At 48.4% G+C, this 25,237-nt stretch overlaps 1 protein-coding gene across 29 annotated transcripts in view; it reads left to right on the forward strand.

Annotated features, from left to right (window-relative positions):
- Nucleotides 1–8,790: 8,790 nt before the first annotated feature.
- Nucleotides 8,791–25,237, forward strand: part of KCNMA1 (potassium calcium-activated channel subfamily M alpha 1) — a 744,082-nt gene continuing 727,635 nt past the window's right edge. For all 29 annotated transcript variants that reach the window (XM_088020031.1, XM_028109572.2, XM_028109573.2 and 26 more), the window contains exon 1: nucleotides 8,791–9,174. In XM_088020031.1, the coding sequence (XP_087876157.1) occupies nucleotides 8,791–9,174 (384 nt within the window). The remainder of the gene's footprint in view (nucleotides 9,175–25,237) is intronic.

The raw sequence follows: 25,237 nt of genomic DNA on the forward strand, positions 1-25,237 counted from the left end.
GGGCAAGTTCCTTCATACCTCCAAGCCTTACTGTCCTCCCTTCTCGAAGATGTCGGACAGAAAGACCTCAGAGATCCTCTGATGGCCCAGTGAAAGGCTGAAGGGCATGACCACCAAAGTGCTGTTGACCCCTGACCTGTAGAAAGGCCCCAGAGCAAATATGAGCTCTTCGTGTGACTTTGCACGAGGTACTTAACCTATCTTGAGTCTCAGGTTCCACATCTATATGGTGAGGATAATGCTTGCTTTATAGGATCCTGTAAGAACTACCTCAAATAGGAAAGTACAGCGTTTCTCAAAGGATGAGCTCTGTGACCCCAGGTGGTGCAAAGGATGATTTTATCTCAGATTCCATCCTGGTATTCAATGAGAAAGCCCTGCCCTGCTCAATTCTCTGTGAAATCTAGTTGCCACGGAGACAGCCGGCCTGCCTATGCCACCTCTGTAACACGCACCAATTTCTCCGTTTAGCAGAGGGAGTCTAGGCCTCAGGGTGAGGGTCTTCAGTTGACCACACTAAGCTCTGATTTGATAACATTGTTTTTATTCATTATGTCTGTTTTTATGTTTCTCTTCTATTTATTATTTACATATTTCTATTTCTACCTTTTATTATCATTTATTTACCTTGTATTTATGGCAATCTGGTTTTAAACAAAGCTAGTGTTATAAAATTGCCTTTTGAAATAAATTTGAGTAACTAATAGGAGTCAATTGGAGACAAATAGTAATACTAGTAAAGGCAGCATGATGATAAAGTTGTGGAGATGGTCTAAGAGTTGGGGAAGTGCTTGCATTAAATCTGGGGCCACGTCGAGTGGTAATCATGTGGGTAATCATGACTGTTACTGCCCTACAAGGAAGGGCGTGTACTTCCTACATGCCATCTCTCTGCCTGCGATCTCAGCTTCCAGGTGCTGGGGACCCCGGTCTCCCCGAAAGCCCCATGGATGAAAGAGCAGAGCAAACCCTCTGGGCAGTGCATTGTGGGGATGAATTCTGTTCAGTCTTCAGATTGGCTCTGACTTCGATGGTCTCCCCCATTGAATTTAATGGAAAGCCATTTCAATGGCCACCAGATTATGAACCATGGAACCTCTACAATAATGATAAAGGGGCTGGAATTCCCATCTGAGCCATTGTGCTTTAAACAGAATATGTATTACCTTCTGAAATAAAAGCCACTTTATGCATACCAGCCCATCTGTCTCAGTATAGTGTCACCAAGACAGATCTTGATAGAAGAGCCAAGAGCAAGTAAAATAAAAAGCTTTAAGTCCATGACTATCCATCACCCAGGGAGTTCCCAGGACTGTTAGGGCAGCTTGTGGGTTACTTTGTTCAACTTAACAGTTTTCGATTTTGTTATAAGGAGGGAAGAAAAAAAATGAGATTTATCGATAACCAAAAGGATGTTTTTGTAAGCCTCCAATCCAGTGTAGCACCTTGCAGAAAATTCATTTAGCATAGCGTTCTGATGCTCCTGGAGGCTTTCTGAAAGCAAAGACTCAGCCACATACCTGGCAGCATCTGCCTCTAATAGTCTGTTCTGTTCCAGCTACATAGTGCAAGTTGTCTTTCCAGAAGTATCTCAAGTATCTGAAGTTTGTGCTCATATAAGCCCATGCCAGAGGTCCCCAGGAAGGAAGAGCTGGCAAAGCACTCGGTGGATGCCTCCCAACAGGAATGGCCTCAGCTCTTGGAAAAACCTCTGTGGGTTTGGATTTGCGAGAATGGCCAGGCAATTCTCCTTAATAAGGAGAGCCATGCAAAAGAAGAATTTCCTTGGTGGCAGACTCAGGGACTCAGGTCCTGGCCAATGGTGAGGATCTACCTCTCCTTCTTGTCCTCAGGTAGTATTCCTAGAATTGTGTTTCCTACATTCTTGAAGTCTGTCTTCTTCTGCCCAAACATGGCAAACCCCTTCCATAAAAACTTTTCATAAACTTTCCTTTTTAAATTCAGCAGCCAGTTTATTTGTCTGTTTCCTTTATGTCTTATTCTTCTGCAACTCCCAGGATATTGATAGCTTGGCTTTTTGTCTTGTTTAGTTTTGCAAAAACATTGCAGAAGCAGGATTTCTTGGTCTCACACAGATGGACTTACCTCTCATAAAAATACCATAGTTTATTATTTCTGAAGCCATGAAATCATGATCTCATCTTCGGGAAGTAGAAAGATTGACAACTGTGAGATAGATACTAAAGCTGAAGGAGAGATGTGACCTCCAGGGAGGCCAGTCGTCAGTGTGGAAGGAAGAAATGGATCCTGCTCTGGATACTGTTGTGCCCAAAGTAGACACCAACAGAGCAAGTTGGAATTAGAAGTCAATGAAACCCACAGGATGTCTGGTTTTTGACTCATCTTTCCTTATGCTCAAGAAGGCTTACAAGAGGGAAGGATGGTCTCAGCATTGTACTTGCATGCAAATGTGATGTGAGCTTCTGGGCGGAGGCAGGATGGAAGCCCTTGGTTCATCCGCACAGTCCCTTATATGGTGTAGTCATTAGAGCACCTTGTGGTCCGAGGGATGAGTTGTGTACTAGACTGCCCAGATCTTGAACCACCGCTTTTGCAAAGACCGAATTAGGGATCCTCTAAGAAAAGGATTAGAAAGTCTCTTGGTCTGGTTTGGGGTGCTCTATGGCTCAGTCTGTAGAGCATGCGACTCCTGACCTCAGGGTCGTGAGTTCAAGCTCCTCATTGGGTGTGCAGCCTACTTAAAAGAAAAAAAAAAGTCTCAGGGCACCTGGGTGACTAAGTCGTTAAGCCTCTGCCTTCAGCTCAGGTCATGGTTCCGGGGTTCTGGGATCAAGCCCTGCATCGGGCTCTCTGCTCTGTGGGAAGCCTGCTTTTCCCTCTCCCACTCCCCCTGCTTGTGTTCCCTCTTTCGCTGGGTCTCTCTCTGTCAAATAAATGAATAAAATCCTTAAAAAGAAAAAGTCTCTTGGTCTGGAAGTAGGAACAAGTTGGGTGGTATCAAGGAGAATCTTTTCACCTTTGGCTCCTTTTCCCACCAGCAAAAATGGGTGGACTAGTTTTTGCCCTGACTACTTCCCAGAAGGAAGGTCTATAGAATGGACATTCGGGGGCAGGGACACAAATCAGAGAATGAAAGGGACATGGGAATTCGCAGAATCATTATTCTGGAAGTCCTGGGGAATGCAAGTGGGAGTCGAATTCAAACCAGGTCACGGTCCGTGAGCTAGGTCTACTTTGACCCAGCCGAGGAGGTAGTGTAGGGAAATGAAGACTATATTCTTGCAAGTTTGTATACTGGTTGGCACTGGGGACAATGACAGAGGATGATAGGACACTATTCTTCACATTCTTCACTCAGCATTGGCTGATCTGAGGCCAGTGATTTGGGGCAAGACTGGGAGGTATCCCACAGATGGGTTGGCTCACACGTGTACCCTCCCTGGAAGATGGGTACTGGGTCTAGGATGTTAGAATATCAGCAGAGATCTTCTTCAGGACATCTTTTCGACTACTGTGGATCATTTATACACGGTTTTAGGACTTATTTTAAAAAATGTTAAATTTTGGAATGACCTAAATGTCAGCAGTATGCCATCTGATGAAATATTATTCGATTATTTTTAAAAAGTGTTTTTTTGGTAACATATTGTGACACGGAGAAAAATACAATTTAATTTTAAGGGAAAATAGGATAAAAGTTAGAGGTTCAATCTAACCCCGATTTTTAAAAAAATATACCCCGCTAAGAAAATAATGTGAAATATATGAAAATATCAATCATGATTTTTGGTGGGCTGTGGTAATTTTTATATTCCTTTATGAATGTTTATTTTCCAAATTCTTTGAGTCTGAGTTATTCTTATAAGCAGAAGTAAACAAATATTTATTATAAACAAACCCTTCAAAGCTTGCTCTCTCAGTCCCTCTCTTCATCCTGGGGACCAATGCTCCCTTCTAGAACTTGGAGGCTCTTGGGCATGGTTTCAGCACTGGGCCACTGTGTTCTTCTTTGTCCATTATATATATATATCACAAAGAGAGAAATTGCTCCAAAGGTAGAGATACTCTTATCATGCTGAGTAATTTGACAGATCTAAGACTCAGTTTCTTAGTTGTAAAATGGGAGAATGGCTACTGTCCTTTCTTATACCACAAAGAGATTATAGAGACTGAAGGGAGTAAGGAAGGGGAGAATACTTAAGCCATTTAGAACAGAACATGATGGTGATGGGTGGATTGTATGTTACCAACGGTAGTTACAGCTTAGAAGGTCTGACATTAAAGCATGGTAACAATATCAACCCTGTTAGCCGTCTGCATCACCATGCTTCGTATGATGGTAGGACTGAAAACTGGGTAATTAATATTATTGTGGTTGCAGGATCTTTGGAATTTTCCCACCAAATTTCTGAATGTTTTAATAGGCCCCCCTTTTTAAACATTCACCAAATAACGTCAAGTGCCAGAAAGGGTCACCAGAGGGCGCTAGATCACTTACGGTGTCCCCCTGGCTTCCACAGCGAAACCACCATGATTTGTTATGTCAAGAGTATTGGAACTGGGTCCAGGCCCGAAAAAAAATGAAATCCAGTGTGCATTAGTTATGATGTTGGGCCAACATTTAAGTAAATAGGGTTCTTTTTTTCTCCTTGGCTGTTACTTTAGTCGCTCTGCTTTTTCGGTTTGTATGCTAATGTACTTTTATTTATTTCTTCTCCGTCAGTTGAGACTGTTCAGATGAGAATACTTTAAGAGAAACCTGAGACCCTGGTTGGCTTTGAAAGCTGCCAGAGGCATGTGTTCACATGATAAAGAGGCTGCCCTCCCCTCTGAGAAGTTTATAAATGTATTTAGAAAGAAATACATGACCTATATCGTGGTCAGAATGGAGGAGGCTGAAGTTGCTCTTTTTATTTTTTAAGGTTTATTTATTTATTTATTTGAGGGAGAAAGAGAGAGAGTGCACAAGCAGGGAGGAGAAGGAGAAGCAGGGTCCCCGCTCAGCGGGGAGCCCCTTGCGGGGCTCCGAACATAGGACCAGGACCCCGAGATCACGACCCGAGCCAAAGGCAGACGCTTAACCGACTGAGCCCCCCAGGCGCCCCTGAAGTTGGTCTTTGTGGTTAGGCTGTCAGTGCTTGTGTGATGGGCCATGGGTCCCAGCCTGCAGACACACCTATGGAAGGGGGAATGCCCTGGGGCTATTTGTAGGTGCCTCTCTATCCTCTGCCCTGGAGTCTGTCCACGGACTGTCATGGCTGCAGCAGAGAGCAGGGACACGTTGCCTCAGTCCTTATCCCAGACGAGGGGCCTTGCAGGGGGCAGAACAGCAAAGTGAGGGCAGGGAGCAATAGTCCTGCCTGGGCTCGTCTGCCCCACGGTCTGGTGCCGGGCCCCCCCCCCCCACAAGAGTACTGGTTTGGGGTCAGAAGATGCGGTTGGCGTTTGGCTGTGCTTTGGGTCACAGTAGTTAGAACCCAGACCTGTATCATGTTTTCTTTTTCATCCTTACAAATATCCCTTGTTATTTGTAGGTAGGTAGGCAGAGCAGTTCCTGTTTTTGTTCCAATTTTACAAGTGAGGAAACACGATAAACGCAAGGTACTGAAGGTTCCTTTTGAGTTTGAGGTGGGTTCCGCTCTGCGTAGAACTTTTTCCTCACTTGGCCAGGTCAGGTGTGGGTCTTCCGAACCTGGTCCTGAAGTTGGCGGATGCTAGGGTGGTAGCAGAAGAGGCCGGCAAAGGCCCGATGAGGGCCCTCTCTGGTGGACGGTGGCTCTCTCATTCACTGCTTACCAGTTGAGCCGTCCTGGGAGGTAGTGTGGGACTGGGGTTGTATGAAAGGTAGGCTATTGACTTTGATGGCGAGGGACTCTGATGAATCCTGACCCATGATGGGATGATGGAGGTGACAGCGGAGGAGAAACAGGTGGGGATTCTGCAGTTGGGGTGAAGAAGTCACAGCAACCTGTGGCTTCTTGCTAGTAGCCCCAGACTGGTACTTTAGGGGAACTCAGGTTGTGGGGCTGTCCAGGAAGGCCTGGAGAGGATTCATGGTGTGTGGAAGCTCAGTTTTAAGGGGAAGGGAATCCATTTTGGGGGTTTCATATCCCTGTGGGCGGACAATCCTATCTTTCCTTGCTCCTTTTTTGCTATGGGTATTTTATTTTTAAATTTCAAATCTTGTACTTGATTTAAGGAAAGTCCTTAACTTTCCCGGCATATGCTGAGGCCCAAAGGGAGCAAAGTACAGCCATCTAGAAGGCTAATAAATCAAAGGCGTCTCAAGGTCACAGTTATCTTCTTGCAACATCTCCACAGGACTTCTGGGGCCGACCCGTGCCAACTCAGTGCTGGCAAGAACCCAGGGTCTTTGCAGGGACAAATGCAGCATAGATGTGTTGAGAGAGGTTGCTGAACACGAAGGATGAGGCTACAGGTACTATCTGGGTGACAATTTCACTTTCTGGAAAATACTGTCTGTAGCTCCCTGTTACGCATTGCTTTTTTTCCCTTTTTTTTTTGAATAGTAAGATTATATTTATTTTTTTATTATGTTCAGTTAGCCAACATATAGTAGTACATCATTAGTTTTTGATGTAGTGTTCAACGATTCATTAGTTGTGTACAACACCCAGTGCTGCTCCCTTTTACGCATTGCTTTTTGAGTACCAAATACTCAAGAACACTTACCTCGTTCTATTTCCCCCTTTGACCTTGACCCTGACTCTTTTCTAATGGGTATGTGTCCTGGGCACAATGAACACATTCTGGATGAGGCTTGGAGAAGCTGCAAATATTCCCTTCAGCCTCTCTCCCCAGCTAAGCCTCCCTTCTTGGGTTCTCCCCAGCATCCGAGGGCCTCCAGGGGCGAGGGGCCTGGCTGAGCTCTCGCTCAGGCAGAAGCAGCCCTGGCCCTACAGTAAAGGATGCTAACTTGGCCTTCACCACACGAAGGGCTGAAAAGAACTTGAGAATTCCAATTAGGCTTAAACTAATGAGCTGGAAACTTTGGGGAAACCACTGTGGGCAATGAGGGGAGAGTGTGACCATCTTCCTTCTAATTAGCACTGGAAAAACTTGTGGTCCAGCTGGTAGCCAAGAGGAAGGGCAGTGTACAGAGGGAGCAAAATTTCTGAGAGCGTTATAAGAGGTGTGTAGGAATAGAGGCTGCTGAACAAAACCAGGCTCTTCCTCCTCTTGAAGGGTGGGGGTAGGAGGGAAGACCCTATATGGGGAAAGGCAGGCTTGAGTGGGCCTAGAGAGCCCCATCTCCCAGCTGGCCTCCTCACACGATGGGGCCTGGGGCTAGATAAAAGGGGAGAGACTTTGGGGAACTCAATTTTCTATTGTAGCCTGCATCATCCCTGAGGCCAGGTTCCCCTTGCTCATCTCTCTCTACTCTATTAGGCAGCCTCTGTCCCTTAATAAGGAAAACGCAGAAAAACCACCTGCTGCTGTCAAGAGCCACAGACCACCCGCTAGCCTCCGGCCATGCGTGGGGCACTGGGGCACCAAGGAAAGGGGTAGGGAAGAGCAAACTAGGGGCCAGAGGGGGGTCGAACTAGGGTGTGTATCCTGGAGAAGGGTCCTCCTCACTCCCGAAGCCTGAGGATTTAGGGGTGTCCGGCCCGTGGTGTCGATAGCTGGTCACTCCTTCCCTCCCCACCGGGGGGGGGGGTCCTTTGGTAAAAAAAAAATGGTGTGCCATGGGTGTCCCGCCATCCCCCTCAGGCCCCCGGGTCGCTCGGCTGGGGGCGCAGCACCTTGGAGAGAGACGCCCCATCTGGAGCCTTGTTTTGGGGCGCTCTACCTTGCGCTCGGGGGGTCAGGGGTGCGTGCCAGCGGGCCTCCGAGGGGTCAGCCTGTCCCCTGTCCAGCCCCGAGCAGAGGCGAGCCGGCGCTGCGGGCCTCCTCCCCTCCCGCCTCGGGCGGCCTGAGCCCGCGCCCGCTCCAGTTGCTGCAGCTGCTGCTGCTGGCGGCTGCGGGGAGCGCGGGGAGCGCGCCGAAGCGGCTCGGGCGGCGAGGACGGGGACGAGGAGGAGCCGGAGGAGGCGAGGAGGGAGAACGAGCGGAGGAGGCCGAGGAGGCTCAGCGGCGTGGCGACGCGGCTCAGGGATCCCGGGGGGCATGGGCTAGCGGCCGGGGCAGCCCGGCAGCCGGACGCGGCGGACCTTCCGTGGCCCCGAGCGTGCAGGGGCGCCGAGCCGGAGCCGAGCGCAGCAGGGGACTGGAGGCTGGCGCGGGGGCGTCCCCGAGGAGGGGGCTGATTACCCGTTATTAACTAGTTGCCGCCTAATAAGCCAGGGGCGGCGGTTGAGCCGCGCGGGCTGCGCCCGGGGAGGGTCCCGGGCCGGAGCGCAGCGCACCCGCTTGGCGCACGGCGGGCCGGCGCGCAGAGCCGGGGCGGGCCCGGGGGCGGTGCAGACCCCGGGCGCTGGCGGCTCGTGGCGCCCCCTCGCTCTCGGCGCTGGGGGCCGGCGCAGCCCCGGGCGAGCGGGGCGCGGGCCGGGGCGAGGAGCAGCCCGCGCGCTCCATCCCCTCTCCACCCCCCCCCCCCGGGCGGGCGGGCGGCCGGGGGGAGGGCGGGCGGCGGCGGCGGCGGCGGCCCGCCGTATATATCTCGGCGCACCCCGCCAGGTCGCGCACAGCACCCGGAGCCCAGGCGCCTCCCCGCCCCCTCCCCGCGCTCCGCGGCGGCGGCGGCGGCAGCAGTAGCAGCAATATGGCTGTTGATGGGTGTTCGGGGTGGCGCTGGCGGCGGGAGGAGCTCCCCCGAGCCCCTGCGCCGGCTGCCCGTTGCTAGCTATGGCAAATGGTGGCGGCGGCGGCGGCGGCAGCAGCAGTAGCGGCGGCGGCGGCGGCGGCGGAGGCAGCAGTCTTAGAATGAGTAGCAATATCCACGCGAACCATCTCAGCCTAGACGCGTCCTCCTCCTCCTCCTCCTCTTCCTCCTCCTCTTCTTCCTCCTCCTCCTCTTCCTCCTCGTCCTCGGTCCACGAGCCCAAGATGGATGCGCTCATCATCCCGATGACCATGGAGGTGCCGTGCGACAGCCGGGGCCAGCGCATGTGGTGGGCTTTCCTGGCCTCCTCCATGGTGACTTTCTTCGGGGGCCTCTTCATCATCTTGCTCTGGCGGACGCTCAAGTACCTGTGGACCGTTTGCTGCCACTGCGGGGGCAAGACGAAGGTAACGCGCGCCCCGGGCGCCCGCCCCCTGCGCCAGCCCCCTGCGCCAGCCCACCTCCTCGCTCCTCGCCGCGCCGGGCCGCCCTCCATCCCTGCCTGCCTTCCCCGCGCCGCCTGCCCTTCCCTCCGCTCTCCCCGCGCCCCGCTTGGCGCGGCGGGGCTGAGGAGTTGCCCCCGACCGGCGCGCTCCGGGACGCGGACGCCCAGTGCCGTCCCCTTGTTTATGGTGGGGTCGCCGGCGGCTGCAGTTGGGGCCGGACGCGGGGACGTGCGCCGCTCGGGGGCCGGGGTGCGGGGTAGGGACAGCGGAGCACGCGGGGCCCGAGGCCGCGGGGGGGCCTCCGGGTGCGTGTGCCGCCCGCCTCGCCCGCCGCGGCCGGGCTCCTGGTGGTGGGAGACCGGGAGCACGTCGGCCCGCACTTCAGAAACCTGTTGGGGAGCCGAGTTCGCGGAGTCGGACGGCAGGGGAAACCCTTTGGGCAGGGGAGAAAATCTTCTGCACTGGGGAACCCCGGGGGAGGAACCTGGCCAGAGGAAGTGGGGGGGGGCCTTGGGGACAGCGAGGGAAAGTTGGGGAGATGCATCCCAGTTTTGGAGGCAACCCATGGAGGCTGCCACTTTAGGAATGTGGCGAGGTCGCACATCTGATGTCACCTTCCTCCCCATCCCGTAGATATTCTCGTGGAACGTACCCCCACCCCAAGTTCTTCAGCCTCTGTATTCTCGCCCCCACGCCACCCCCCCCTTAGGTCCCCGGAAATGCCGCCAGCAGCGGGTAGCTGGAGCAAGGAGGTCCGCGCGAGAGCCTCCGAGGCCGCGGTTTCGCGCGGAGCCTCCTCCCAGGCGCTTTTGAGGTGGCTGGATGTCGGCTTAAGCTATTCCTGGCGCCGAGACGCCCACCAGCACCGAGGCTCACTACACCTTAAGTATGGTTGCTAGGCTGACTGCCTGGTCTGTCGCCGTGTCCCTAGAGATGTCCTCCTCCCCCTCCTCCCCCCACTGGCTGAAGGTGAAGGGCTGGGGCAGTTTTTCACAGAAAACTGCAAAATAAAGAACTGGAAAAAAGAGGGACGGAGCTGCATTGTGTTTGAGTAATTCCCATCCTAAGGGACTTCACAGCGCCAACATTTTCGGAAGGAGGGGAGATCAAAGGGAAGAGGGGAAGGGCGCAGGGTAGAGGCAGATCTTGGGATGTTCACACCTTTTTCTAGTAAAGTTAATCCCAGGACCCCTCAAACTTCCACAGGGCTCCACAACTTGTAGCAGCCGCCTTAGTTGCTATGGCAAGTAGGGAAGCCAGGGGCTGTTGGTGAAGCACAGGGTGAACTCAGGCTCTCTCTCCTGATCATTAATTATACACCGCGCTGCGTGCTGCAGCTCAGCTGTGTTTTGCAGCAGCACATTTGTGTTTTGGAAAATACTGGTGTGTTGGAAATAAGGGAGAAAAATAAAAGCCATTCTCTCTCTTCCTCCTCCTCCCACTTCTCCTGAGGCTTCCAGATGTTGGCCAGCCAGCTTTGGAGTTACCTCCTCCGCCATAGAGGTTTCGCCTTACTTGTCCAGGTGGGAAACCTCCCACATTCCAGAGAAGCAAACAGGTTAAGCGAAGTCAGAACCGTGAGACCCCGAGACCATGCTTCTTGCCTTAGCCTTCCTCTTAACCGCTTGTTCGTGGAGTCTTCTTGATCACACGTTCGCTCATCTCCTCCTCTGCCTAGTCTTGAGTCCTGGAGTTTCGTTTGTGGTTTTCCTTTACTGAGAGTCTGTGTCTGCCCTTAGGGGAGGGATAGCTCCTGGTCGTGGGCATCTAAAATGTTCAAAACCACTGAGTGGTTTGGGTGCAATTTTTAACAGCCTCCTCATCCTTAAGGAATTGGGCATTCTTGATCGTAATGAAAACTTTCCAGTGAGTCAAAATAAGTTGTGGTGTTTTTGTGATCGTAGGGTTTTAAACATTGCTTCCACGTGCTTTTTACCCTAGGGGTCCACGAATGTCCCTGCAGTCCCCGTGATGAAATGCTACTTGGATTGTTCACATAATCTCTTCCATAAAATGATGACCAAGCATAACTTCTGTCAGTCTTCTCAAGAAAAGCGGTTTTTGGCAATGATCGTTAGAAAAAATGATCCCTGTCTATTAGGCTATATTTTGTAGCTATGAGGCTGACTGAGCTGACATAACTGGAAGTTTCTACAAAAAATCAACCTGGGACGAGAGGTGCTTGCAGTTGGTTGGGAGCTTATGAGTCCAATGGAGAATGAGGTCAGGTTGCTTTTGATGCCATTAGAGTAGACTTTAAAACATGCCCAGAATCTCTTAATAACTACCCCTGGATTTGCTCACTTGAACCATGTGTGGCCAGCTCATTAATAGGAACTTAGGCCTTTTCTGAGCTTTTCTTTCTACCCCCAAGGTCTGTATTTTTACTGCCATCATGGTTTTTTGTCCTTCATTCTTTTTACTTTCCAAGTATTTGGTAGTTGTCGAGGTGCCGTATGAAAGAACGCATTTGTCCTAAGTTTGGAATAATGATTTTAGTGCTAGGCTTCCCAAGCAAACTGAGACTGCTTTTGCACAGAATTCTGTCGGCTCTCAGATGTGCTCACCCTCACCCTCATTCAGTCCCAAGATGGTTTGAACAGGAGCTGGGGTCTCGTGGAGGGCTGGTTTCTAGCTTCTGAAATTCCATGGGAGGTAAATTTCCGCAGGGTGTCCTGACATCACAAGTATTTGGCCTCTGGGACGGCACCATCTTTTTGGATCAAAGGAAGCTGGGACTATGGGTGTGCCTCATGGGGCATCTCATCATTAGCACCTTTGGCCTCTGAATCTCAAGTGGTGAGTGACTTTACTGTTTTGAAAAGAATGGAATGTGGACTTTATTCGGGAAATGAGAGAACTAATCACATTTCCCCCTGTTGGGAACTTGGGCACAATCATCCAGTCCCGTGTTCTTTGCTGTACTTTATCACATTATTGTTTTTCTCTGTTGGGTTTTGTCAGAGCTCTGGGTTCATGAGGCTGTGATGTTTTGAGGTCCAGTCCAGTTGTAGTGAATAGTGAGCAGCTCAGGCAGCCTGGATCAGGCCATGACCTTGAAGAAGTCATTTAACATCTCTGGGCTCTTTTTCCTTGTGTTTAAAATGTGGAGATTGAATTCTGTGACTTCTGATGCCCCTTCCTGCTCAGTGATACAGTGTCAGTGGTTGGAATGAGTTGAGAAACTACGGGGAAAGTTTCTAGCTCAGAATGTGTTTTGCAGTTTTCTGGCAAATTCTTTAGGAATTCAGCCTTGGAGTGCTTTTGCATCTTTATTCCCGCCTTCTCCTCTTCCAGCACACGGTCTCCTTCTCTTCAGATTAGCCTGGGGAAACTGAGGTCAGCTTTCTGAGGGAGCTGTGGCTTGCTGGGGGACCTGAATGTGGCCAGGCATAGGCTCAAGCCTGCTCTCAGTTTGAGCTATCCACGCTGTAGAAGTTTGGGCTTGATCAAGCCTGGTCTGCATATAATGAATTATTGTCTCCATGGCTGTGTCTGAGAAAACAACACGTTTTCTCTGTCAGGTTCGTGACTAATATAAATATCAGATCCTGTTATGGCTTGGTAATTACCCAGGGTCTGGCCCGACGCATCCAATCAGGGCTGGAGCTCCAGTGCCTCAGAATTCTTGATTCTAGGTTGGCCCTGCTGCCTCATCTCATCTTGGGGGTTGCCTGCACTGGATGACCTTCAGCTAATTCTCTCTGATCAGATCACTTAGGGTGGCCTTGGAGAAGTTCTCAGGTCCCAGTCACAGGGGAGTTCCAGCAGACCTTCCCTCGAGCAGAGGGCGTTTGCTTCCCATTACCTGGCTCTCTTCATGGAAATGTGCGCTTTATCGTAGAGACTCAGCAGTCAGATCTGAGTGCGAATCCTTGGTTGCACACTTAGTAGCAGGGCATCTTTGGCTGGCAGCCATATCAAGCCTTGATTTCTTCATCTGTAAAAGGAGCATAATGAGGCTTACTTTGTAGGATGCTTATGAGGAGTAGCAATAATGGGTATATAGTACCCAGCAAATGCCTGGCACTAAGCAGGCTTCCTGTAAATAGCTCCACAAAGTGGTGAGTTTGTTTTCTCCTCGATTCCTTGAACGTTTTTGGCCCCAGAGGGGCACAGACTACAACAAGTAGAACTTTTTTGAGCCAAAAGGAACCTCTAGGCTCTGAAGTCTCCTGTCCTTGGGTCCAACAACCACTTAGGGTCAGACTGAAATTTGGGTTCATGGCTCTTGGCTGTTGCAGGGCTGGAGGATTGGGGCGGGGCAGCCAGGGAAGGCTGTGTGTTTTGACGGTTGCTCTTTGGATGGTGGGGACGTTGGTGGACTAGTGTTGACTAGTGTTGACACCGTCTGGCTCCAGGAGCGGTAGACCGAGAAGATGTGAACAGTTTGGTAGGAGGGCAGGGGCCGGCCAGCGTCATACCTTTGAGAAGGGACCACGTCCATCCCTGTTACCCCAGTCCAGAGCTCACAGACCTGTTCCCTTGATGATGTCACAGTTTCCTGGCCAGGGTTCTCTGTACCAGCACCAGCTCTCCTCAGAGCGGTGTTGCCCAAAGTGTGTTCTGTGGAGCACTTGCCCTTTACCTCGTGAAAAACGTTGTGAGTCAATGGCACACCTGAGCGCCCCCTTGGAGAGTCACATCCCAGGCTTGGGGACGTCCTGTAGTAGAGAAATTGGTGAAACTGCGCTTACCTGAGCTCCCATAGAGCAGACTTGCTTAGCTGTCCAGCCTGCTGTGCCGTACCCGAGTCAGCCTGTGACCTTGGGCAAGGACTTTGCTGCTTCGTGCCTCAGTTTCCTCATCCACAAATTGGGGGTTGTCATAGAGCACAGCCCTGTGGGGTAGCTACTCTCTCTAGCCCTATTTTGTAGACTTTCCTAAGAGGACATTGGTGACCTAAAGCCTTGGGCTGACTCTGTATCCAGGTGTGCCTGGACTTGTCCAACATGCATCAGGAGGACAGGAAGAGCTGCCCTATCATTTGGCATGGGGCAGAAAGAATTCCAAGGGTAAGGCCAAGTGGGCCCCCTGTTTGCCTTACTACTGTCCTCCTCCCTGGGTGGGGACATTCACTGGGTGCCTGGTAGTTGGGGAGTAAGTGCTTGCTTTGGGTCTCTCTCTCTAGTCTCACCAGGGCAAGAGAAGCGTGTTGTTGAAACAGGCTGGCCCTGGAGTGTGGTGGCAGGACCTCTTGCCCAAAGTGGGCAGCGGGGGTGTCCCAGCTCATGGTGGCAGTGGCCGTGCTAACCTGTGAATCACAGCAGCCAACACCACCTCGGGCCTTCAGAGCGGTGGAGCCCCTGGAGGGCTGCCTCTGTGGCTCCCCTGGCGGGGGGTGGGGGTGGTGGGGAGGGCTGTGTTTATGCAGTGACGTTGCAGCTCCTGGACCCTGCGGGGAATCCTGCCCTCCGTGGAGACGTGTCTAGGGGTCAGGCAAGGTCAGGCCTCTTGCAGGAGCTCTGAAATTCCACAGCCTTTCTGCTTCCGGCAGGGAGCAGACCGACTGAAAGTGCCTCCTTTTTTGAAATGCTTCTCTTGAGTGGGTGGAATCCTGGCCCCGGGCACACAGGGAAGGAATCTCAGCCTCAGAGGCAGGGGGTTCCTAGCATTCTGGGTAGGAGTCTCAAGGAGTGTTCAGTTGGGATATCAGAGCTCTTCCTCCGAGGGCTGGAGAGAACATCTGTTGATCTCGTTGGGGGGGGGGGGGAGGTTGGGAGCGCGGGCTTCTCACACCTTAATATGCATATGAATCACCTGGGGAGCATTAAAACGCAGCTTGTGATTCGGAAGGCCCAGGGTCAGGCCTGAGGTTCTGCGCATCTGACCAGACGGGCGGGTGTGCCTCTGCTGTGCAGACCCTACTTTGAGGAGCAAGGACCTGGGCCACTCCTCAGCCTCCAGTCAGTGCCTCCCTGAAAAAAAAAAAAAAAGCCTATTTTTGAATATGGAAATTCCCAGCTCTAGAGCTGCAGGGGAGGGGTGGGACGAGGAAGATTCCCTGTTGCCAGGACAGCCAGGTAGAGAAGACGTGGCTCAGGCCCCTCCGCGCTGCTGTGGTTCAGTCTGGGCCCTTCCTGCTACAGCCAACCGTTCGGGTACCTGCTCCCAAGGAACCCACAAGCACTGTTGGTTTGGGTTTGGGTTGTGGCGGCCAGAGCCGCGTTCTGTGGATGCACAGGGTGTGGTGTGTGTTGCTGGCTCATACTTGCAGGCTCTCCCTTTCGCCAGTCGGTCAACACTGCAAGGGGTGAGGCTTCCCGAAGTCCAGGGTGGCAACTCAGCCAAACCACCTTCTTGCAAAATTAAAGGCTCATGGTGTTGCCTGGGCTGCACTGTGGTGATGCGCCAGGACGCCAGTTGCTGGCCACTCCCTCCGGGGTGTTTGAAGTCAGGGGGCAGCAAAACTGCCAGCCTGATTTTCCGCAGGGGCCTGGGTGGGCCTTCCCAAATGGAGGGGTCAACTTAAAAGGATTGGCCTCAAGACAGATCCTGAGTGTGGGGGAGATGGGGGTGGGGGCGGGGGCTGTGCTGTGCTGTGCCCCCTCCAGCTGTTCTTCTCAAGGATTCTGGCAGGTGAAATGGAAAGTAGCTCCTTTTGTCACCTTTGCACGGTTGTTTGCAGCTCCTATTCTCAGGGACTTTTTCCTTGAGATGTGCTGTTTATGGCGTTCCATTGTCAAAGAGTAGAAGCTGGAGTAAACTCCCAGCCAAAAGCATCTTCAGCCAGAATGAAGAAGGGCTTAGCACAGAATAGGTCCTCAGATAATGTTATGGTTACGATTGTTGTTGTTGATTTTGCTTTTATGACCTGGTAAGTACATACGTACTATGTGCCCGAAACCGAGCTGGTGCTAGGGGAAAAATAAGACCCAGTTGTGACTTACCAGTTATGTTCTTATGGGGTGTGCTCATGTCTGGTGTCTGAGTTGCCTGCAAACCCCCCGAGGGCAGGAACTGAGTCCTCTAAACACAAGCACACATATATGTTGGGAAGGCCCTTTCTATGGTGGTTAGCTGGGGGCCGGGTGGGAGTCTAGCAGGCGCAAATACATTTTGCTGCTTTTTCTGGTTAATTCATTAGAAGCTAGGGAGAAAGTCTGGGTGAAAGGGAGGGGTTTGATTTGGTGACACGATGATGTTTGAGTCATTCCTGGGTTTCAGTTATTTGTGCCACCCAGTCTCTCTTGACCAGTGGCTAGCAAGGATTTAGTTCATGATGAGCAGCTGTTTGTGAGCTGGATGAGTCAGGTGGGGGGGGGGAAGGGCAGCTTCAGAATAATGCAAGATGGAATTTGCTTTGTTTTCAGCATTATTTGGTGATTGTCTTTGTCTAATTGCCAATTTAGAAATGTAATTGACACTCCAGGTCCAGAATGGATGTACTTAACATCCTCATCTCCCTGCAAGATCTCATTACCTGTATGACTAATGCTTTTTTACATGGCCAAACGTGAAATTATTTAAGACATCTCGTTCACTTTGTATTCCTTGCTGTTTCATTGGCCTCCCTACCTGGTTTTCTGAGGGCTCCAGATCTGGTTTACTCTGGGCATTTCAAAGGTAATTAGCGGAAATGCCTGTATTCCTCTCTTCTCTCCTTCCTGCTTTCCTTCCCTTCTTCTATAGCGATTCCTGCCAAGTCTGGGAACAGAGACTGAAGTTGGCGGGTTAGTGGACAGCAAGCAGGGACTTGATCTCGCTAACTTAGAAGCACCTGGCATTACAAAGTCATAGAGGTGGAAGGGAGACTTAGGGCCTGGGTCCTACCTTCTCCCCAGTGCCAGGGCTGGGAGCCCTGTGCCCTGTCATCACTGGGGATGGGGGTGCTTATGATCTTCTGAGGCCGCTGTTCCACGGAGGGCAACCCACTTTGGAATGAATGGAAAGATCCTTCTCCTTGCACTAACCCGTCTTGCTTCTGGTCTGTTTCCATGACACACAGAACAAATCTTGGTGGATAATAGATTTCAGGTTCTAAATCCAGCCCAGGAAGGCTCAGAGTTGGGTGGTGGTTAATGTCAGCAATATTGTTGGGGGGGTAGAATGCCCATAGTTCTATCCCCTCTCAAGCTACTTTCTTCTTCTCTTGATGACTTCCTGGTGTCCTTCACCTGGGGTTGTAAGGTTTCTCCTTGTCCCATTCCCCAAAGTTTGGAAAGTGGCCCATTTTGGCTGTTGGTTCTGATAGTTTGCCCTCCAGAATGTGTCTGGTCTTGTTAGAAGCTGTGGGTGGAGGTTTTGGCTGTCCCTGGGCCATTAAGTTACCTCTTTGTCAATGACACATGCACCATGTTCCAAAGTTTAGCTCCCTTCACAGTTTAGTGTTGGACTTGGCTGGGAGCAGATGTGATTCTGGGGCCATGCCAGGAATCCAGATGTAGAGTGCGGATCCTTTGTTAAGACGCCTGAGTTGGACTCTGCTTTCTAGGTGTCGGCTGTTCCCGAAGGAGAGAGAGCAGATCTGGATCTGGACCCTCTTTTTGTACCATTTAAGTAGAGCTGCTTCTTAGGATCGAGGGTACTTCCTCCCAGCTGCTCACCTTACCTCTTCCCTGGGCTTCCATATATTACTGTCGCCATTTCTCCTATTCTGTGGAACAGAAAGAAACCAGAAAAGAGAACATGCAAGAGGAGAAGGTGAGGGAGAGTAGGGGGTAGAGGGAGATGTTCACACAATGAAAAACAGGATTTCTCTTCTGAGAAATATATGATTGCATGGATTTTGTTTTTAGTTCCTGCACCTTTGTCTTAATGAATAAGTCATGACAATGAGTAGGTGACCTCACCCCCAAGGAGTGAAGCATTATGTAAAGAACAGTAGAAAGAATGATTTCACCTTTGGAAGATTTTAGCCCTTCCAGTGAGAAGTGTTGTCTAGCTAACTGGTAGTATGGAGCCTGGGTGGCCGGTGGCCCAGATACTGGGAGTCACAGGCTCTGTGGAGATCTTCCTTGCTTGCCTATTACACAGGAGCAGAATCCTGCCCCTTTTGGGGAGCAGTTGCTGCATTAACTTGTTTTCCCTTTATGTGACTTTGGAGTATAGACCTTTTATGGCTCTGGAGGGGAAAAGTGGGTATCCAATGATAATCCAGTGGAGAACTCAGAGAAAGGGCTCTTAGGCTTGTAGGAAGGTTTGGAAGAAGCAGGGTTTACCCAGGTGCTGGGGATTTTCATGACCAACAGTAGCTGGCAACAGCTTTATATACTTTTTTTTTCTTCTTTGTGCATCTGGGAGCACTTTTTATAAAATGCTTTAAGAAAGTGCTCCCAGGAATTGTTTTAGCTACCTATGAATTATGGCCATTTCTCCCGTGAACTGTGTCAGCTACAGCTGACCAGGTGTAAGATTCTTGAAGGGTGTAGGAATGGTGTCTTTAGCTGAACACACAAGAGAAGTCAGTGGTTTGTTTCAGTCTTAAAAGTGGCATCCTTTCTTCAAGCTCGTGTGCAACACTGTTTTCCTCATAAGATTTCTTTTTTTTTTTTTAATTGAGGTATAGTTGACATACAGTATTACATCAGTTTCAGGCATACAACATAATTTGATATTTATATGTTGTGAAATTATCACCACAGTAAGTCTCGTTAATATCTGTCACCATATATAGTTAAGGAATTTTTTTTCTTGTTATGAGGTCTTTTAAGATTTATTCTCTTAACAACTTTCAAATATGCAACACAGTTTTATTAATAATAGTTGCTTTGCTACACATTACATCCCCATGACTTACTGATTTTACAACAACAAGTTTGTATCTTTCTCTACCTATTTCGTACACCTTGAATTCCCAGCCTTTGGCAACCACCAATCTGTTCTCTTATCTTTGAAGTTTTTTTGTTTTTGTTTTTTTTCAACAGTGTGAATATACTTAAGACTCCTGAACTATACACTTAATATGGTTAAGATGGTAAGTTCTCTGCTATGCCTATTTTACCACAATAAAAAAAAAAAAAAAGGAAAAAATTCCTCCTGGAGATGACCCCCCATTATCTTTCACATGTAAGTGAGATCATATGGTATTTCTCTTTCTCTGTCTGACTTATTTTACTTTACTTAGCATAATGCCCTCAGTACCATCCATGTTGTGGCAGATGGCAAGTTTCATTCTTTTTTATGGCTGAATAATACTCAGTTGTCTGTCTGTGTATCTAGCTACCTATCAATCACATGTTCTTTATCCATTCCTCTATCAGTGGACACTTAGGTTGTTTCCATATCATGCATATTGTAAGTAAAGCTGCAATGAACATGGGGGTGCATATATCTTTTTGAGTTAGTGTTTTTGGTTTCTTTGGATAAATGCCCTGAAGTAGAATTGCTGCATCATATGGTAATTCTATTTTTAATTTTTTGAGGAATTGCCATACTGTTTTCTAGAGTAGCTGTACCAGTTTACATCCCTACCAACAGTGCACACGGGTTCCCTCTTCTCCACTTCCTGGCTATGTTATTTCTTGTCTTTTTGATAATAGCTATTCCAACAGGTGTGAAGTGATAGCTCATTGTTTTTTTTTTTTTTTAAAGTATTTATTTGGAGAGAGAGAGAGGGAGAGAAAGAATGAGTGGGGCGGCGGAGAGGGAGAAGCAGACTTCCTGCTGAGCAGGGAGCTCTATGTGGGGCTTGATCCCAGGACCCTGAGGTCATGACCTGAGCAGAAGGCAGATGCTTAACTGACTGAGCCACCCAGGCGCCCCTCATTGTAGTTTTGATTTGCATTTCCCTGATGATGAGTGATGTTGAGCATCTTTTAATCTATCTGTTGGCCATCTGGATGTCCTCTTTGGAGGAGTGCCCATTCAGATTTTCTGCCCATTTTTTTTTAAAATCAGATTGTTTGCTTTTGTTTCTCCTTTGTTATATAAGTTCTTTATGTATTTTGGATACTAATCCCTTATCAGATATATGATTTGCAAATATTTTCTCCCATTCAGCAGGTTGTCTTTTCATTTTATTGATGGTTTCCTTTGTCCTACAAAGGTTTTTTTAGTTTGATGTAGTTCCACTTGTCTATTTTTGCTTTTGTTGCCTTTGTTTTTAGTGTCAAATCCAAGACTGATGTCAGGGAGCTTACCGCCTGTGTTTTCTTCTAGGAGTTTTGGGTCTTACATTCAAGTGTTTCATCCATCCGTAAGACTTCTTTTTTAACTTCAGTGTTTAACACTTTTATCCTCAACATAGAGTAAGTGTACTCCTACACTTTTATCCTCAACATAGAGTAAGTGTACTATACTTTTATCCTCAACATAGAGTAAGTGTACTCTATGTTCATTGTAGAAATGTACAGCAAGGCATTAGGGGGAAAAAAAGGACACCTCATACCTACTGGGATGGCTACCTGTTAAGAAATCAAACAAACCCAGAAAGTGACAAGTGTTGGCTACGCTGCGAGGATTTGGAATCCTTGTGCACTGTTGATGGGAATATAAAATGATGCAGTCACTGTGTATAAAAGTATGGTGGTTCCTCAAAAAAAAAAAATAAATAAAAAATTAGATTACCATATGATTCAGCAATTCTACTTCTGGGTACAAGTCCAAAAGAAGATATTTGCACACCCATGTTCATAGTAGCAGTATTCATAAAAGCCAAAAAGTAGAAGCTGCCCAAATGTTCACTGACAGATGAATGAAAAAACAAAATGTACCATATACATGCAATGGAGTATTATAAAGCCTCATAAAGAAAGGAGTTTCTAAAACGTGCTACAGCGTGGATGAACCTTGAGGATGTTATGCTAAGTGAAATGGGCGAGACACAAAAGGACAAAAACTGTATGATTCTGCTTAAATGAAGTACCTAGAATGGTCAAACTCATAAAGATAGAAGTGGAATTGTGGTTACCAGGGGCTACAGGGAGGGGGAGATGGGGAGTTGTTTAATGGGTACAAAGTGTCACTTTTGCAAGATGGAAACATTCTGCACAACAGTGTGAATATACTTAATACTCCTGAACTATACACTTACTATGGTTAAGATGGTAAGGTCTCTGCCATGCCTGTTTTACCACAATAAAAAAAAAAAGGAAAAAAAATTCCTTCAAGTCCTACCCCCTGGAGATGACCTCCCCCCATTATCTTTGGGCACTTGTTTTCTTTCCAGACACATTCTTCACTGTGGTGCTCATGTTTGTCCTTGGGGCAGCTAGTAATTTTCCTCTAAGGGTTGGTAAATGGCAGTCCCATGAGAAGTACCCAACCTGGCTTTGTTTAGTTTAGGTGGTATCCACACTGAGAGCCGATGGAACAACTCTGCTTCTGCCTGAGGAGTCTGGTTTAATGGTGTCTATTCTTAGAGTAAAGTTAAAGGCTGCTGGAGTTTTGATTTTTGACATATGAGTGGCTCTGTTGTCTCAGGCAGGTCATTGTCCCTGGGCCTCAGTTTTCTTATATGTAACAAGTTCTCTGACTCAGTGATTTCAATATATAGCCATTTCTTCAATCAGATTCTAAAGTTATCATTTGTACCTGATGAAGAACCCAAGAGCAAATCATTCAAGGCCAATGGGCAGCTCTGGTTCTATTATAAATCGCAAGAGTGAAATCTGATTGATGTGTCCCCGGAACGTCAATACTGGCTTTGATGTGGTGGCATATTTAAGAATTACAGTCTAAGGACATAGACCCTTTTGGAAATACCCTCAAACTTGTCATTAAAAAAAAAAAAAAGTTCTCAGAAGTAGGTTTTTGTGACTCTGCTATTACTTCTAAGGAAATAGCCACATCATTGTTTAGGTTTCAGTTTTAATTTTTGGTGTGGAGGCAAGGTCGAAGACGTCTTAGATTATAGACTGTAAGTGGTGCACTGTGATATGCTGGCTTTGTGGAGGTTGGGCATAAAAAGAAACCTCTCATTAAAGAGAAGGTCGTGCAAATCAACCTACTTCGATGCTTTTCTTTGACTTGCCCCAGAAGGCAACCCTGGAGTGAGAATGTTCATCTTGGCTCTGTTCCAGGGAGCATTCCAGCCTCCAGAAGCCAGGATGGGCTGATCAGAGCTTCTGTGGCAAAGGAGTGAGCAAGGGTCTGAAGGGACGATCCCCACACATTCAATAACTTCTGAAATGAAATCCCCCCCCACCCCCAAACTGTGAGCAGCTAGTACATCAGATCTGACTGAATAGTCTTAGGTTACATAACATCAATTGGATCATGCTACCGGGGGCCACGTGTTACATTTTAACTTGTCACAGACACATTACACTAGCACTTCACAGATCCGCAGGGTTCCACGTAGCTTTTGGGTATACTTGAGTGAATTGGTGATTGTGTAGGACTCGATGAAGCCCAGACAAAAATACTTCTTTAAATTTTTCTGTAGTGTCGTTACGCTCATATTAGGGGGTGCAGACCTCCTGCAAGTATTTCTTACAAAGATAAACTAAAAATTGAGATGGTAGATATTGGATCTGCTGTACTGAATGGTTGATTTGTAGCCATGAACCAGATATGACAGAGATTTTTAAAACTCTGGATATCTTTTCATTTTCTGGTGACAGGCAATACAAGCGCTATATTTTTAATTGGTCCCTTCTTTAAGTCAGGAGCTGAAATGTTATCATGCAAATCTCTCCTGAGTTGCATGGAAACTAATAAAATCACAAAGGTTTCTATTTGTACTCTGTGAACACAGACGGTAATGAAGCTGAAACAGCGATCTCCAGGGGATGATGCTATTTAAATGCGAGGCAAGGCTTTCAAAGGATTCTAATGGTGAAAAGAGAAACCAGCAAGTGAGCGGTCCGTTCTTTCCTCCCTACCTCACCTACACTCCTCTGTATACTTCCTGACCTCAGGAAGAATTAATTTAAAACAAAGACCTCTAATCTCTAATACATCCTGTCTGTCACCTGTTGTAGCCAACAGCAGTGGACTCTCAGACAGTCTCTCTTGGCCATTTGTTCCTCCTCTTCAGGCATGCCATGGATCCCTTACTGGTGCTTTTGTTTTGGTAAGTCTATGTGTACCGGGATAACTGACTTCTTAGGGAAAAAAATAAACTTTTTTTTAGAGTAGTTATTATGCATCAAGCACTGTTTTAATACGCTCCTTATGTTTATTATGTTACCTAACCTTCAAAACAGTCCTATGGAGTAACCATGTTTATAATCCCCATTTTATAGATCAGAATACTGAGGCACAGAGAACATCTGTATCTGTATATCTATAAAATTTTGGATAACAGACTTTGAGTGCTTACTGTGTGTCTGGTTATTTCTAAGCTCTTTACATGCATTATCTTATTTAATTCCCACGACAACCCAGTAAAATAGGCGGTACTACTGTCCCTTTACAGATTAGGAAACTGAGGCATGGAGAGGTTGAGTAACTTGCCCCGGGTCACACACGTGAGGGGCAGAGCCAGGTTTGAGTCCAGGAAGGCGGGCTGTGGAGCCTGTGTGTCTCATCCTTGCCCTGTACACCTACAGGTTTACCTCCCGTAGTGGTAGGTTGGCTCTGCTCAGCTCATCTGTGCCAAAGAGTGAGGGAAAACATGTAGGCATAGGTAGAACTGAAAAGAGCTGGTGTGTGGAGACTCATGCACCATCCCTAAATGAGGTGTGAGATCCCTTAGAAAATTCAGGGAATTCTATACTATGAGGATAGAAATGAACCTTAAAGGTTATCTAGTCCTTTTAATCTCTCTAAGTCTTGCATTTCCTTGCTGGAACATGGGATCATCACCCTTTCTCTACTTGATTGGCAGGTATGCTGTGTGCAGTTGTACAGGTTGCTCACTGCACAACTCTAGGGCTGCTATGAGATTCATATCAGATAATAAATACATAATTAGACTTTATGAACTATGGCACATGTGCCATATCTCCCTGTTGGGGGGTATTTGGAGGCACAGAATAAATATGGGGCATTTTTCTGGGTATCAGTCTTCCTTGAAGTTTTGAATACAACTACTATTTTTGATATTAACACATGCACAGGAGATGTTAGTAGGATGCAGAATTCAAGCATATTTTTAAAAACTTGAGGTGTGTATGGTATGTGTGTATTTGTGCATGCATCTGCAGCAGTGCAGGAAGAGTGGGAACGTTTGACACCCACCAGCAAACCCTTATCATTAAACTGTGAATGTAAGCATCCTGATGTGACATGATGCCTTATTATTCCCACGTGCTATTTGCTCATATTTGAAACTCTGAAACCGTGTTATTAAAAGAATGGGAATTCTGTGAAAAACATCTAACGATATCTGAATTCCCCAATCTGTTGTAAATAAAGCACATTTCAGATGTTGGTGGGGCAGAGAATTTAATCTGTGCACTCAGAAGAGGGTAGTGCTAACCCATTCAGTGGTTATGAATCTTCCCTTGACTTAGAAAGATCGATTCCTTGCCACTCTCCACCTCCACAGCCTGGAAATACATTATTGTATCACAATATGGATTTCTTTCTAGACCATCGGGTATTGTGGCCTTGCGTTTGCCAGACCCCGCGCATGGAATATTTGGAAGCAGGAGACGAAGTGGTCAGTCTGTGAGTCTTTATTAGCATGGCTGTCCTTTCCCCAAGGATATGGAATTGTGTAAAGCATTGTTTCCTCCTGGGCAATGCCAGTAGCCACACTGCCTGCTTCCAAGGGGCACCATTCACATCATAGTCATGACCGATGCCCCTGGAATTGTGCAGTGTGCACCCCACACGTCACACAGGTGGCTTTTCTAGGTGTCTAGCTTGGCTGTATACACTTACGTGAGAAATTAAAAACAGCAAGGCCCTTAATTCTTAGTGGCCAAACAAGTAAGAGAAACATCAAGGACCTGAGGTCCGGAAAAGGTGGCGAACACTGAGAATTGGTCAGAAAGGGGGTGGCCAGACAGAGACCACTGGGGATGTGGGGGTGTGAAGGCGGACCCAGCCTTCCCATCCCTTGGCCCAGCTCCGGGACAGGCTGTTTCCGTGACTTCTGACGACTGTACAGCTCCCGACGTGACGGAGGAGGGCTCCCAGGTCCCCCCCCCCCCAACTTGCTCTCAGCACAAGCCTTGGAGAAGGGCGAATG

Source organism: Eumetopias jubatus, unplaced genomic scaffold (genome assembly GCF_037043125.1).
Source record: "Eumetopias jubatus isolate StellerSeaLion01/CBP00866 unplaced genomic scaffold, mEumJub1_p1.0 scaffold_17, whole genome shotgun sequence".
Lineage (NCBI taxonomy): Eukaryota > Metazoa > Chordata > Mammalia > Carnivora > Otariidae > Eumetopias > Eumetopias jubatus.